The sequence below is a fragment of the Triturus cristatus genome, chromosome 8 (genome assembly GCF_964204655.1).
Source record: "Triturus cristatus chromosome 8, aTriCri1.1, whole genome shotgun sequence".
Lineage (NCBI taxonomy): Eukaryota > Metazoa > Chordata > Amphibia > Caudata > Salamandridae > Triturus > Triturus cristatus.
Genome location: NC_140591.1, coordinates 1,217,574,909 through 1,217,588,520, shown reverse-complemented (window position 1 = coordinate 1,217,588,520; position 13,612 = coordinate 1,217,574,909). Strand labels below are relative to the sequence as shown.

Here is a 13,612-nt window from a genome sequence, read left to right as displayed (position 1 = left end):
CATTCCTTCCTATCGGACAAAAGTCAGTCAGTGTGGATGCTGCCATTCGCGTCTGATTCGAAATCCTTGGAGTGCCACAGGGCTCTTCTTTGAGCCCGACATTGTTTAGTATCTATATGTCCCCTCTGGCAACCCTGGCGGAATCCTTTTGAGTGCAGGTTATTTATTACGCTGATGACACACAGATCATCTTGACTTGGGACGGGAACATCTCTAGTGCCCAGTGCAGATAATAGGCTTGTCTGTCAGAGGTGTTCTAGTGAATTAGCCAGTACAATCTCCAGTGTAATGCGAACAAGTAAGAGTGAGATTCTGGTTTTTGAATCTCCCCCACCGTTGTGGGATGTTGAGGTCTGGCCGAGCTATACTCCATCTCCTCCGGCCTCCACTGGGGTGTAAAAAATCTCGGAGTGTAGATGGATGGCAATCAGTCTTTTAAACCGCAAGTGGAGAGTACAGTTTGGACATGTTTTAGTCTCCTTCGGTTTTTAAGGACGTTTTTGTTTCTTCTTCCTGCTCCTTGCCTGAAGACGGTAGTCCATGCCTTTATAACATCACAGCCGGACTACGCTGATGTATTTTACTGGGGCCTCTCTCGGTTCCTACTTGAGAGACTGCAGTTGGTGCTGAATGCTGCAGCCAGTGTCCTGTTGAGCCTCCAGAGGAACATCTTTATCATCTGAAGGAGTCACACTTGCTTCCCATACGGGCGAGAGTGAAGTTCAAGGGACTATTACTAGCTCATAGAGCTTTCTATGGACGGGGTCCCAAGTATCTATCTAAAGAACTCCCTCACTATCTTCTCTCTAGAACTCTACACTCTGCTGATGCGCTGCAGACGGTGCTGTCTAAAGACACAAAGGAAGAGATGGGTTTTTGTTTTGCACTCGTGGCGGCTAGTTGGAATAAGCTTCCCCTCTATCTCCATGCCACTAGAGAGAAGGGCTCTTTTAAACGTAGCCTGAAAACCTGTCTTTTTAATGCTGTCTTCTAGTGCTTGTCCTCCCGTGTTAGCTTGTTGGACCACAAACCTGTAACGCCGGGACACTACTGAGTAGCCGTGCACTTTATACATTTTTAAAAATTATAAATATATATGCCTCTTGACCGCGTACTTCTCCACAACACTGACACTGCGGCACAATACAGGATCCTTAACAGTAGGGTTGGTGGTGAATTTTTAAATTTATTTAGTGAACCCTTGAAATTCAAAGAAAGTGCAAGAGCAATTAAAAAAGAATGGGCCAACACGTTTCGGCTGTGTGCCTTTAACTGGACATATAAATATATGTGTGTGTGTGTGTGTACATATATATATATATAACGGATAACAACTAAAGTTGTGTGCCAGTGAAAGGCCAAATTATGCAGGAAGGTTTTCTAAATTATGTGGCAAGAAAAAAAAGCAAATTATGCAGCTCATTTTCTCTCAATATTATTTTCACCCATTTGAGCTAGAAACAACATTTTTGTTAAAATTTGCATTTTATGTGGCTAATGGGTTAATTCTGTAACCATGCAGTGAACTCCACAGCGACAGAATTGCATAAATGCACTGGCCCACACCATTGTTTATTGTTGTATCACCAATTTATTCATGAACGTTACAAAGTAAATATTTTAATTCCAGTCAGTGCCCATTGTTTGCAGCACCATGAAGAGAACATCATTTTGGTGCTAGCTACCCCCAAAATAAACGTTATATAAAGGTACATAAAGGGTAACGTGTCATATGGTCCTATAGCGCCTTCTTCGGATTCCACTGACCTTTACAAACCACTTGGCCTTCAGCCTTGTGGTGTATGAATGTCGCCAGAACCACTAGATGTACTATTTGTCTATTTTAAAAAGAATCGTGTTATGTGTCCTCCATTGCAGTCTTAACCAGATGTGTTGTTAAGGTTCACAATATACATAGATGTTAGGATAAATAAAAAATGTAAATGCTCTAAGCGATAAATCATGAACGGATCAGTGTAAAGTCACAACAGCTTCGAAATATGTCAAGAAGTCTGAAATATACCCCCTCCACCCTTTAGCACAGAGCATCCTGGTGGTCACATCGGATGTGACATCATCAGAATTCAAATTTGCACAACCCACTCCTCAGGGTAGCTGTCCATTCTGTGATCTTTTGTCCGGCTCTCCTCTCCAATCCTAGTGCATTTTCGAGGTGTGCTCCTCCATGAGAAGGGAAAAGGCAGAACCACAGGTACTAGAATGTAGTTGCTGGTCTACAACAGTAGGACTGTGTTCTTGCTTGTTAACTGCCTGATCCATTTCCTGTTGTGCAGACGAAGCCCTCGTCAGTTGTCCTGCTATATATAGACAACCTACTGTGCAGCCAAAACTGAATCATTTTTCTGATTAAGACCTGCCTTGTCAGCCAGTCCCAGCTTTGCCCCGTTGAAAATAAGCATCGGGATGTGGCTTTCTGCAGGGGGGAAAGTTTTGTCTCTCTGTGTACAGTTTGCATTAATAACCTTATTTTCAAAGATTCTAGCGCATCACGAGTCTCGTGAAGTTGATCAAATTTGATCAAACTAATTGACCAAGTTACCAATCCCTGGTTTGTTTCTTGCAGATCCCGACGCAGTCTCGTCATCTGAGGACGCCGGCCTGACCCGACGTCCAGAGCAGGAACAAGGTAGCAACGGGAAAAGTTCCACCACTAGCCCATTTGTAAATGTACCTGCAGGTAGATACCGCAAAGCTTTTGATATAATGAGACTTTTCTTTCTCCTAAAAACCTATTAGCTCTAATACCTCAGTATAGCCACTGTTTCATAGTCCCAAATATTAACCCTGTATAAGTATTTCTGTGAGTGTTTATGGCTTACTCCTGCTTTTTGTGTGAATTGCACATAAATTTCCAGGTCTGATTCACGAAGCAGCTCATGTGACTCGCTGTGTCTTACTTGTTTAGATGTAAGTTACTCCCAAGTTTCTAGGAGTAAAAATTGCTAAGTCAATGAAAAATCTTTTTCCACGACTAAGTTGCATCTAAACCTGTCGTAAGACCCAACTGCTCACAGGGAAAGCTTTTTGAATCAGACCTGGAAACTCACGTGCAGTTCACACCTAAGATACTGCTAGTCATAGAAGAATATTTGTAAATCTGGGCCCTTGTGGATCAAGGTATTTCACAACAGACACAGAGCGGAGAAGCCATTTTTAGGCATCTCTGTGTCTAGCCAGGACTGACGGCCATTAATCCTAAGTGCTGCGGCAACCTCGAGTCCAACTCGACTGTGTTATGGTTAATGGTACTTAAAAGCCACAAACTCTGGGGTACAATTTCCAGAGAAGCTCACGGACATGAAGAGCTTTAAATGCTTTTATACTTTTATTTGCTGCCTTTCATTTTGGACACTGGCAGACCAGAAAGGTCTCTCCCTCTCGCGTGTCTTCCTCTCTGATGCATTAGCACTCCAGCTTTCGACAGCAGATTACAAACTTGGCTTCAATACAGCCGCAATGAGTTTACAACCAGAAGATAGCTCAGCTGCTTAATGCACCAGCAGCAAAAAACCTGTGGATCCGGGGAAATTAGAAAGGGGTTTGCTGGTTTGGATCCCGGCCTCCCCATATAAACTTCTGAGACATGTGAACATCTTTTGCTTCTTTTTGTTTGAGTCTGTATTTCTGCTCCTGTTGTTGGTTTTAGAAGAGTGCCTTCCAATTGGAAATTTACATTAAATAGGCCATATTGATGGTAGAAGTTACTACCGAACAGGGAAGGCATCCTACTTAGTTTTGCCATTTGAGGTACTATGCTGTATATGAACTTAGCTTTTTGTTATTCTATTGGTCAAATGTCTTCATGTTTGGTGCATAATTTAGGATACATTATTGGAAGATAACGTGCCGCAGTTCAGAAGTTTACGGTACAAAAGGGGGTGGTGATGGACGGAGCATCAGAACCAATCAAACACTCACTCCCAGTCAACAGATCTGGGTTTGATCCATCACCGTTCTTTAGCCCACTCTGCCACCCCAGTTCAGACATGGCCATATGCAAATCAGTCTGACCCTGTGCCTCATGGGAACAGTCCAGCCCAAACTGCCAAGCCAGGTCCTCCCTGGACCGGAAACAAGCTTCCTAGGACCGGTTTCTGGCATTTCAGCCGTCTTCAGCCAGGCTTGCTTGAATCCAGTGGCAAAGTGAGCAAGGGACTCACGTCTGAGCATACCCTGCCAACTTATGGCGAACAAAGCGGTACAAAAGGGGGTGGTGATGGACAGAGCATCAGAACCAATCAAACACTCACTCCCAGTCAACAGATCTGGGTACCGCAGTTCAGGAGTTCAAGCATGGGTGTTATCCAGTGAACATTGCGTTGCCTGGACTAGAAGAGCTTGCATAGGGATGCCATTCACCTGTGTCCAACAGCCCTCTTCTTTTCCAGTCCTGTTTCCCTGGCACTGATAACCCCCTGTTAATGTGTTGTCAGACTTTAGGTGGAAGAGAACCAAAATCGCACAGATCTGGAAACTCCTCTTTCACCACAATGATGAGCACAGCAGTAGGGCTGGGAACCCTACAGTGTTCCCAGTATTTGGTGTTCAAAAGAGCCCGCCCTTTACAATGCTCTTGTTCTCCTGGCCACGTCCTGCGAGTAATATGCACCGTAGAAGCTTTTCTCGCATTTATTTTGCTTAGTAAATCAGTTACAATGGCTGTGCATTAGCATTCTGCCTACCTACCACCTCAGCATGAACTCGCTTGTTCTTCTAATTCGGTGAGCCACTTTGCATAAGTAGACAACGAAGCATGCTTTTCTGATCAGAAGAGCAGGGAAGGAGGCTGGTGGGATAGAGGCAATGACAGCCGTCCTGGGAATTGTCATTTCATGTCTTCGCTGTTTGCGCCTCAGGCCGAACAGCATCTGCTAGGAGATGAGCCTGCCTTTAAGTCTGCTTGTCAATCTCTGCTATCTGTACCGATGAAGGATGATGTACGAAAAGAAAAAGAATGTGGTTAGGGAGCCACACAGAAAGGAGGACCAGTAAACTTGACTCTCTAGCTTAGCATCCTTTGCTGACCCTGATGTTTGCATTCTATTGTGTAACGGCATATTTGATTGGTCATAGTCCAGCTGTCAGCTGATTCTGTTGGGTGCATGCTGGCGGTGCTTGTTTTTTACTGTGATGCTATGAATTACCTGGGTGAGATGTTAATTTGTTTTTTGTGTTTTTTTAATCCATCCAGGTTCCAGTTCAGATGGTAAAACTGGAGGACAGTCCAGCATCCTAGGCTCAGAAGTAGCCCTATTCGCAGGCATTGCATCAGGGACCATCATCTTCATTGTCATCATCATCACACTGATTGTGCTATTGTTGAAGTACAGAAGACGGCACCGGAAGCACTCACCGCCGCACACAGCAACGCTGTCACTCAGTACATTAGCCACCCCGAAACGCGGTGGCAACAACAATGGTTCCGAGCCCAGTGACATTATCATTCCACTGAGGACTGCAGACAGTGTTTTTTGCCCGCACTATGAGAAAGTCAGCGGGGACTATGGGCATCCTGTGTACATTGTGCAGGAGATGCCACCACAGAGCCCTGCAAATATCTACTACAAGGTCTGATGAACACTCTGGTACATGTGAGACATGGAGGAAACTCACCGGTCCGCTGCTTTCTCATGTGGTGTTATGACGCGCCCTTGTGCAGTAATATTGACTGGTATTGGGGAGGGAAGGCTTAAGAATCCTCTTTTGAAGAGAGCCTTCAATAGTCCTGAGGGTCGGAGAAGCCCTCTTCAAGGAATAAAGTGTTCGCCATGAGCTGGAAGACATTGCATCACAAACACGTGCTCTCGCCACATCCTTCACCCGCCGAGCCATGTGCAGGCACACTTTGGCACCCAGGAATGATGGAGTGAATTATGGACATTGTCAGTTCAGGATGCCCTGGGTGGGTGCCCAGAGATACTGAGCTTGAAGCAACGTCTCCTGGGTGTGTGTCTCTTTACTGCTCTCTTCTATGAACTTTAGGTTTGTCCTACAGACCTCTATATAGGAGTAAGACTTTTTTTTAAAGTTATCTTGCTGTTAGCACACCACTACATTTCCCTCTGCTACTATGTCTAAACCCATGTCATCCTACGCATAAGACCACCTATCACAACACATCATGCATCTTCAGTGGAGTTCTGCACTCTTTCCATTTTTCGTAGCAACCACACTTGAATGGCTAATGTAGTAGATAAAGTCTACTTTGTCAACAGGGATCCTTCCAGCCTGATGCCAGTGGTGTAACGACCGAAGTCAGTGGAGAGCAGGTCAGGCTAAGGTGGCTGCAAGTGCAGCTGAACGCCGCCTCTGAGGTAGAAGCTGGCAAGAGAAAGCAATCTACGTAGCACAGCACTTTGTATCTTAACTTACAAGGGGTGGACGAGAGACCCTACACATGCAGTGGATTAGGGGCGCACTTGGTGGAGTCCATTGGTTGCTCTGGAATAGCAGTGTGCAGCAAACAAACAGTACCTTCCGCACAGTAGGACAAAGGGGCATTGTTGGAGAGATAAATACACGGGCTGACGGGAGGACATAGGAGGCCGCTAATGATACGTCAGAGGGCCATTGTAGGTACTGGCAATAAGATACACCGCTATGATAATGAGGCTACAGGAAACTGTCTGCTTTGTGCGACCTTTTCAGCAGGCTCTGGTGCTGTACTGATGTTTTTTACCCTACTTTTGGAGCGCACTGGAGAAAACAGCCAGATCAGGTCTGATCCAGGGGTTCAACACCGAAGAGAAGGAAAATGCCTCGGTTTTCTTGAGTAAGGCAGGCTTTGGGTTCCTGTCTGTGTTACAATATACCTTGTGAGATGGAGATTAACTGTAGCACTGCCCCAGCCAAGCTCAGGATTGGTTGGGCTGGGCAGTTTGCTGATGCCCTATCTCAAAGTTAAGCACATTTGCTCTAATGTCCCCCGCCCCCTACTCATAGTGCTAAGAAATACGAATTATTTGACCCGAAGAGCAATGGAGAAGGAAGTTACCCATGATGCGCCATGTATAACTCTACACCACCCCCTCCCCCTTTTGCTCGTATACCCTTACAAATGTGCGTACAGCACAATGCAAAAATCGAGTTTGTGACAGCTGAATGGCGCGGGAGCTGTCCTGGGAGCACAAAAGAAATGGGCACAGCGCTTGTGGGAAAAACAGCCCTATTCCAAAAATAACATCACTGAGAGAAAATGCAAAAATAACAATTGCCTACATGGGCGTCTCGTGCAAAGGCGAGCTAGGAAACGAGCCCAAAAATATCAGGAAATCAGTATGCACAGCATGGCATACTGAACAATGAGAAGATGTTCCGGCATTTCTTTTCTGTGTTATGTTTTGCTTTGCCTTAATGGGCTGGGGTGCACTGAGGATTCCTCTGTTTGTGGACTGGGCTATAGCAGAAAAAAAAATCCCAGCTTAGTACTCGAGCCCTCATTTGAAAACCTACACCATGTATATATTAATGTATATTAATATATACACACACGCAGTGGGATGTGCTATGCAAAACAAGCCCCTTTTATCACAGTTCTGTTACTATGGTAACATTTTGCTCTCTCAGTTGGAAGGAAAATCAAGCAACAGCATTTTTAGGTTCTCAGATCACAGAGGAGCACCTGGAAGACAAATAAAATATAATAAAATAAAAAAAATAGCTCAACTGCCACAGAATCAATTACCCTCTCTTAGTTGCTGAACCTGAAAATGATGTTGATCCAGAACTCAAAAGTACAGTGTGGTTCGCCCTTTGGGAGGTTTCCATGGCGACCAGCGATGGTGCACACGCCACCCGTCCTCCCCCTCCCTCCACTCCCCACTCCTCAACAGGAACCCCGCACAAGGGTTCATTGTTTAGCCTTTAGGAATTAATTTATTTTTGTATTTTTACTTTCTATGGAGAGGGGAGGGGAGAGGAAGATGGTGAAATCGGCTCTGACCTGTTAGCAGCTTTGACCTTTTTTGTGTCATCGGTGGGTCTGGGAGAGGGATGGGGGAAGTCTGCTTGTAAACTGTGAAAACCCCATGTGTTGGGGAAGAGCAAACATGCAACAAAGTAAGGGGGCGGGGGAATGCACTGTGGGGTCTTTTTTATGCTTCTCTTCCTCGTGCATAATATGACAATCTACCAACGGTTCCTGCGTTTTTGGAGTTGGTTCTGCGTTGGAAAGTTTTACTGTAAATGCCTTGCTAGTTTGAACATCCAATCCCCTAGGCACCTGACATAGGAACCTTTTTTGCACCACAACGTCTGTGTGACGATGCTGTACATACGTCCAGAACTGTTGATGGATTTTGGGGGTGATTCAGTAGCCTTATTCTCCTTTTTAAAATAAGACACATTAAAAACAGACAGAAAATGGCTTTTCTTAAACAGATTGTGTACATAGAGCTATGTTGTTTTTTTTTATAAAGTTCAGAGCAAGATGTTTTCTATAAAATATGAATTTTGCAATGTATTTAGCTACAGCTTGTTTAAAGGCAGTGCCATCCCCCTTTGCACTGTAATAAGAACACAAATGGTAAAAAGTTTGCCAAATTGCTGCATTTGTGTGCCGTAATTGTGTACCATGAATATTTATTTAAAATAATTCCTTTGTCCAATTTTGTAAGTAACACAGTATTATGCTTTTAGTTATGAATATTTGGTTTCCTTCTTTTAAAACCGCCTATTCTAGGTTTTGAAATCTGCTTTAGTTGCTCATTGCAGTTAGTGTTCTTTCTCTCTCTCTCTCTTTCACTCTCTCTCCTCTTCCCGGAAAAAAAACCTATGAAATTCACATTCCACATCTGTTTCAAACTGAATTTGTTCTTAAAAAATAAAATATTTTTTCCTATGGAAAACAGTGTTTGTGGAGATTTACTTTGGTCGGTAAAGTTTAATTGAATTCTGACAAAATGTAGGATTCTTTTTTACAAGCATTGAGGGGCATATCATCAAGAAACGCCGTTAAAATTATCGCCGCGTTAGCGGCAGAAAACTGCAGCTAAAGCGGCGATAATGGGCATGATAATATGCCCTTGAGAATTCCCATAGAATCCCATGTTCTGGTGTCAACATGGGCTTCTATTGGAATTCTCTGCGTCATATTATCAAGCCCATTATTGCCGCTTTAGCGGCAGTTTTCTGCCGCTAAAGCAGCGATAATTTTAACACCGTGCTTGATAATATGTCCCAGAATTCGGCTGCTTAACCAAGTGTTTAGATTGTTTAAACAAAAACAGCACATTACAGAGCTTTACATGTCACCAGGTAATACACATGGATGTCAGTGGGCTTCGAAAGAGCGACCATTGCACCCACTAGCTTTCCCTAGACATTCCTTCCACCCACGAGGAGAATCGTGTTATCTTATTCTAAAACCTCTTCATTTTTATTCCTTACTCCGCAGATGTTTGTTTTGTATTTTGGAAAAATACATTATCATCAGCCTTCAAGGTTGAACTCCAAATAGATTTTTGGGGTTTTTAATAAAGACACTGCTCTCCGTACCACTAAGCTTCCAATGCAGGTTTTTGTAACTGAAACTTTATTGGCCAACTCCCTTATATAACGTGTATTGTGAGGGGGGCAGGCAAATGTGATGCATTTAGCACATGGTTTCTCCTGATAGTTCGACAGGAGCAAGGTCTCGCCCCCTAGTCGCCAGGCAGTCTGATGTCCTAGTGTTTAGTGAAACGTGGTTCTTTGTGAGACTATCTTGTGTGGATGTAGATAAGCAAGCATGTGTTTACCTGTTGAAGAATATTGAACTAAAAAGTAGAATAAAGTAGGATGGGTGCAGATTTGAGCGATGTACCTAAAAGTTATGAGACCAACACACCTCTCTTCACAACCTTTGCCACATTAATAGACTACAAAGTGTTTGACAAAACGCGACTTACTGAAAATGGTGAGTCATAAAGAGGTAACATTAAACCACCTAAAACCAAAGGAAAAATGATATGGGAAAATATGCAGACCACAGCTGGGTGTTCTAAGCTTTTAGAGTAAAAGCTGCATAATTGTCAGCACTTTTAAAGAGACTGTGCTCCCAACTCCAGAGTCGGAATCTTTGTCTTCCATTAATGTTGTAGTTGAATGCGGTGTGTCCTGAGATGTCAAAGTGTATCCACAGCAAACTGCACGGAAGGGACAGCTCAGGCTCCGGATGCAGGCAGCAGATGCCTTTGTGGAAAGCAGGCCTTCAGTTCACAGAATTCCCAGCTGGTAAACATGATGTAGATACAACTGTTGACCTCTTAGATGCTACCTTGAGATGATAGAGAGGAACATTTTGGCACATGATCCCAAACTTTGAAGGACCTATTGAAAGTGCTACCTTGAGATGATAAGAGAGGAACATTTTGGCACATGATCCCAAACTTTGAAGGACCTAGTGAAAGTGTTGGGGGCCAAGCCTTGTCACCTGGAGTGGCTGCACTGTCCAAACATGGACCATCTAAATGTAGGATATGCAAAAATCAAGGGAATTGGTAATAGATGCTACATGTAGACATCTAAATGTAGTCTCTATGCCCAAAATTGGTATTACCCTCCAGATACACTTCACTTTGTTTTAAATCAAGCAGTATCCTGATTTGAATTGAAATGGAGGGTTCCTCACTAAGATCCTGATCCACAAATTCATTTGCACTCTTAAGTTGGATTTAGATGAGCAAATGGCTTGTTTTAACGTTTTGTTTTCCCAAAATTTGAATGTACATTGACAAAGCGATGTATCCAGGCGTAATGATATACCTGAAGGCAGTAGTGCACTTAATGTGAGGCAAAAGCACAAAGGAGTGAGATTCTGCAGGGTGTCTCAATAAGAAAGGGTTATGGTAGCAGGTTCCATTAATGGGGGGGTGGGAAAAGAACAATTAAGGGGAAGGGAATAACTTTGGAGTTCATTGAGATGAAGTCCCAATAAGTAGGTTTCAACAGCAGTTTCTAAAAGGCAAAGGAGTGTGATTGTATCATGACTAGTGAATGGGAGCGAGTTCCAGGCACTGGTTGGGTACCAGTAAAGTTTATTTTTTAGTGCCTGAGAAGTTTTCTGATTAGGGCTTTTAAGGTGAAGATAGTCTTTGATCCAAAGCCCACTGCGGATAAGCTATGTAAAACTATATTGATTGAGGCACTTGTGCAGTCTTTTGTAAAAATTGGCTGATTGCTTAGTGAAGGTGCACAAAAATGTCCCTACTACAACCCTACTAATATTTTTAAAAAGAATTGCTGACCTGACTGTAACTTACCCTACACAAAGCTGCCTTTGAAGTATCATTGGGTTGGTTTTTTTGTTTTACCAATTACCTTCAGTGCTCCTAAAGGAGAGCTCATAATCTATTTAGAATCCTTGGTTGTGCATGAGACCAAAAGATCATATATACAGTTGTTTTTGATCATGCTCCCACACTCAAATTTCTCGGCTGAGTTTGCAAACCGTGCATGTATTGTCTTGCTTTTAAATGCAAAATTCCATTTTGTCTTACATTTTCAGGAACTGACGACATTACGGGCATTTGTAGAGAACTTGGCCCCTACTTATGATGGTAGCTTTCTTACAAATGCGAGTAACTTGTTTATGCATCATTTGGCCTGCCATGGCAGGGGTGTTGGGGAAAGCGATTGTTGTAAATATTGATCCTTCCCCTAAGAGTCAGAACTTCATCTCTGGACCTACGATTAAGAGGCTGGCCTGTGCATCAGGGTCTATCTAGCATGATGTTCAAGAGCAATATGTCTATGCAGCACCATTTTATGTATGTGCGTAACTGGTGGCCTATAAACCCAAAGTTGGGGCTCTCCAGTGGGTGGGAGTCTGGTTGGCGTTTTTTCTGTAGGGAAGTGGGCACACAATTTAATCCATGCATTATTATTCTGCTGGAACCTATTGTCTCAGGGTCCCTCTCTTATGAGATGAGGGCAGGTCTCTATCCCCTATACCAGCATGGCAGCGACGCGTGCGTCACTCAGTTCTTTTCAGAGATCAGCTTAGAGGTAGCTGAACCATCAGGAAGGTCTGCTCATGCCCACATGACTAGACAATCAGATAACAGTTATACACTTAATCATTCAAGAACAGGGTTCTCATCTGTCTTTAAATATGTTTCCTCCCTCAAGGGGATGTAAATTTAGATTAGTCTTAGCCAGGCTCCAGCACTACGACAGCAGCCTTACATTTGGCGTCGGGACCCTCCTTGGAGTATTCGTGCATTTTTATAAATCAATCATCATCACATGGCTTGCCTAAGCTGAGCTACAAGTACACCTACAGAAGTCCTCAACCTCCCATGTGCGCACTTGCATATACCTGTGGGGAAGGTGGACCTATACTCTTCCTTCTCCAAATCTGGACTTGCCCCTTTGGTCAATTCTCAGAGTGCTCAATAGGCTTAGCCTTTCTGTATAGTCACCTATGTACAACACATGCATCCGTGCTTCAAAATCATAACTAAGGCTCCCTGTTTTCACTGATTTTTACAGATAAATCTAGACAGAAAACTATTTCCTTGTCCGTACTTATTTTTAAATGTGGATGAAAACAGAAATTGGGCTGCTTTTTGAGTGATTCTAAATACTCAAACAGCAGTAGATATGCACAAGGTTGATAATGAAATTTGCATATTTTCAAATAAGTGCATGGATTTAGTTTCTGCGGGTGTTCATATCACTGAAATCTAGCAGGCACTGAAGCATATTTATTGCTTAAATAAATGTAGAAATAATCCAGTTAGAGCTTGATTTTTTCACAAAACCCAATATCAACATGGATAAATACAGATAAAATTAGCAAAAAATAAATATGGGGAAATACAGACGGAAATGTCAAGAAAATAAATACCATAAAACCGGGAGCCCTAATCACTACCTGTTATCCAGTATTAGGGGTGTCTTTCATAGATTCACATGCCTGAATCATTCCCCGTCGTCGAGACGGGAGCCTCCGGTACATAAAAAAGTAATGTCCTATAGACATACATAGAGAAAAATAGGCCTAAGGGCCTCCCCTTAGCCGCCTATCCTAGTCCTTATGTAAAAAGGACCAAACTCTTAGAGTCAGCCAATCAGCTATCACCTCCCTCTAGAACCTTCCTGGCAGGAGCCTCAGTCCCTCAGATTTTCTACCGCACGTTGTGCTAGGGAGTCTCCAGCCTGAGTTCTCCTCAGGATCTCTTTCAAGCCAGATTATTCACGTTTTTTGGTGACTTTTTCCTTCAGGATTTCAACGCTGACTACTTCAGGCCTCTTATTGCTGCAGTGAGTGTTTATTTCATCTACAACTCCTGGCATGTCTGAATCCCAGAAGAAAGCCCTTTTCAGGGCTTGTTCTTCATGTGGGAAGAAGAGGCTGCATGTGGACGACAAGCATGAACTATGCTTGTATTGCCTTTATCCGGACCACGTCCCTAAGGACTGTAAAATATGTAGGTCTTTTCCACATAAGACCTTGAGAGACAGGGAGGGCCGCCTGCTTATCTGGCTGGACAGGCTCAAGGACAAAGACAGTGTGGTGTCCTCAGAGGCGAGCTTTTCCGGAACCTCTGAAGTCTCCCTGAAGAGGCCGAGAGTAACATCTCCTGGCCCCTCAGACGCTCCTCCTAAG

The 13,612-nt window shown here is 43.5% G+C and overlaps 1 protein-coding gene across 2 annotated transcripts in view; it reads left to right on the top strand.

Annotated features, from left to right (window-relative positions):
* EFNB2 (ephrin B2) overlaps window positions 1-8,867 on the top strand; it is a 55,422-nt gene extending 46,555 nt beyond the window's left edge. Inside the window, exons 4-5 of one of the 2 annotated variants that reach the window (XM_085622896.1) lie at window positions 2,585-2,647; window positions 5,213-8,867. In XM_085622896.1, coding sequence (XP_085479022.1) covers window positions 2,585-2,647; window positions 5,213-5,595 — 446 coding nt within the window. In that variant the 3' untranslated portion in view covers window positions 5,596-8,867. Of the gene's footprint in view, window positions 1-2,584; window positions 2,699-5,212 lie in introns of both variants that reach the window. The other variant, XM_085622895.1, reaches the window with a different exon arrangement.
* The last annotated feature ends 4,745 nt before the right edge of the window (window positions 8,868-13,612 follow it).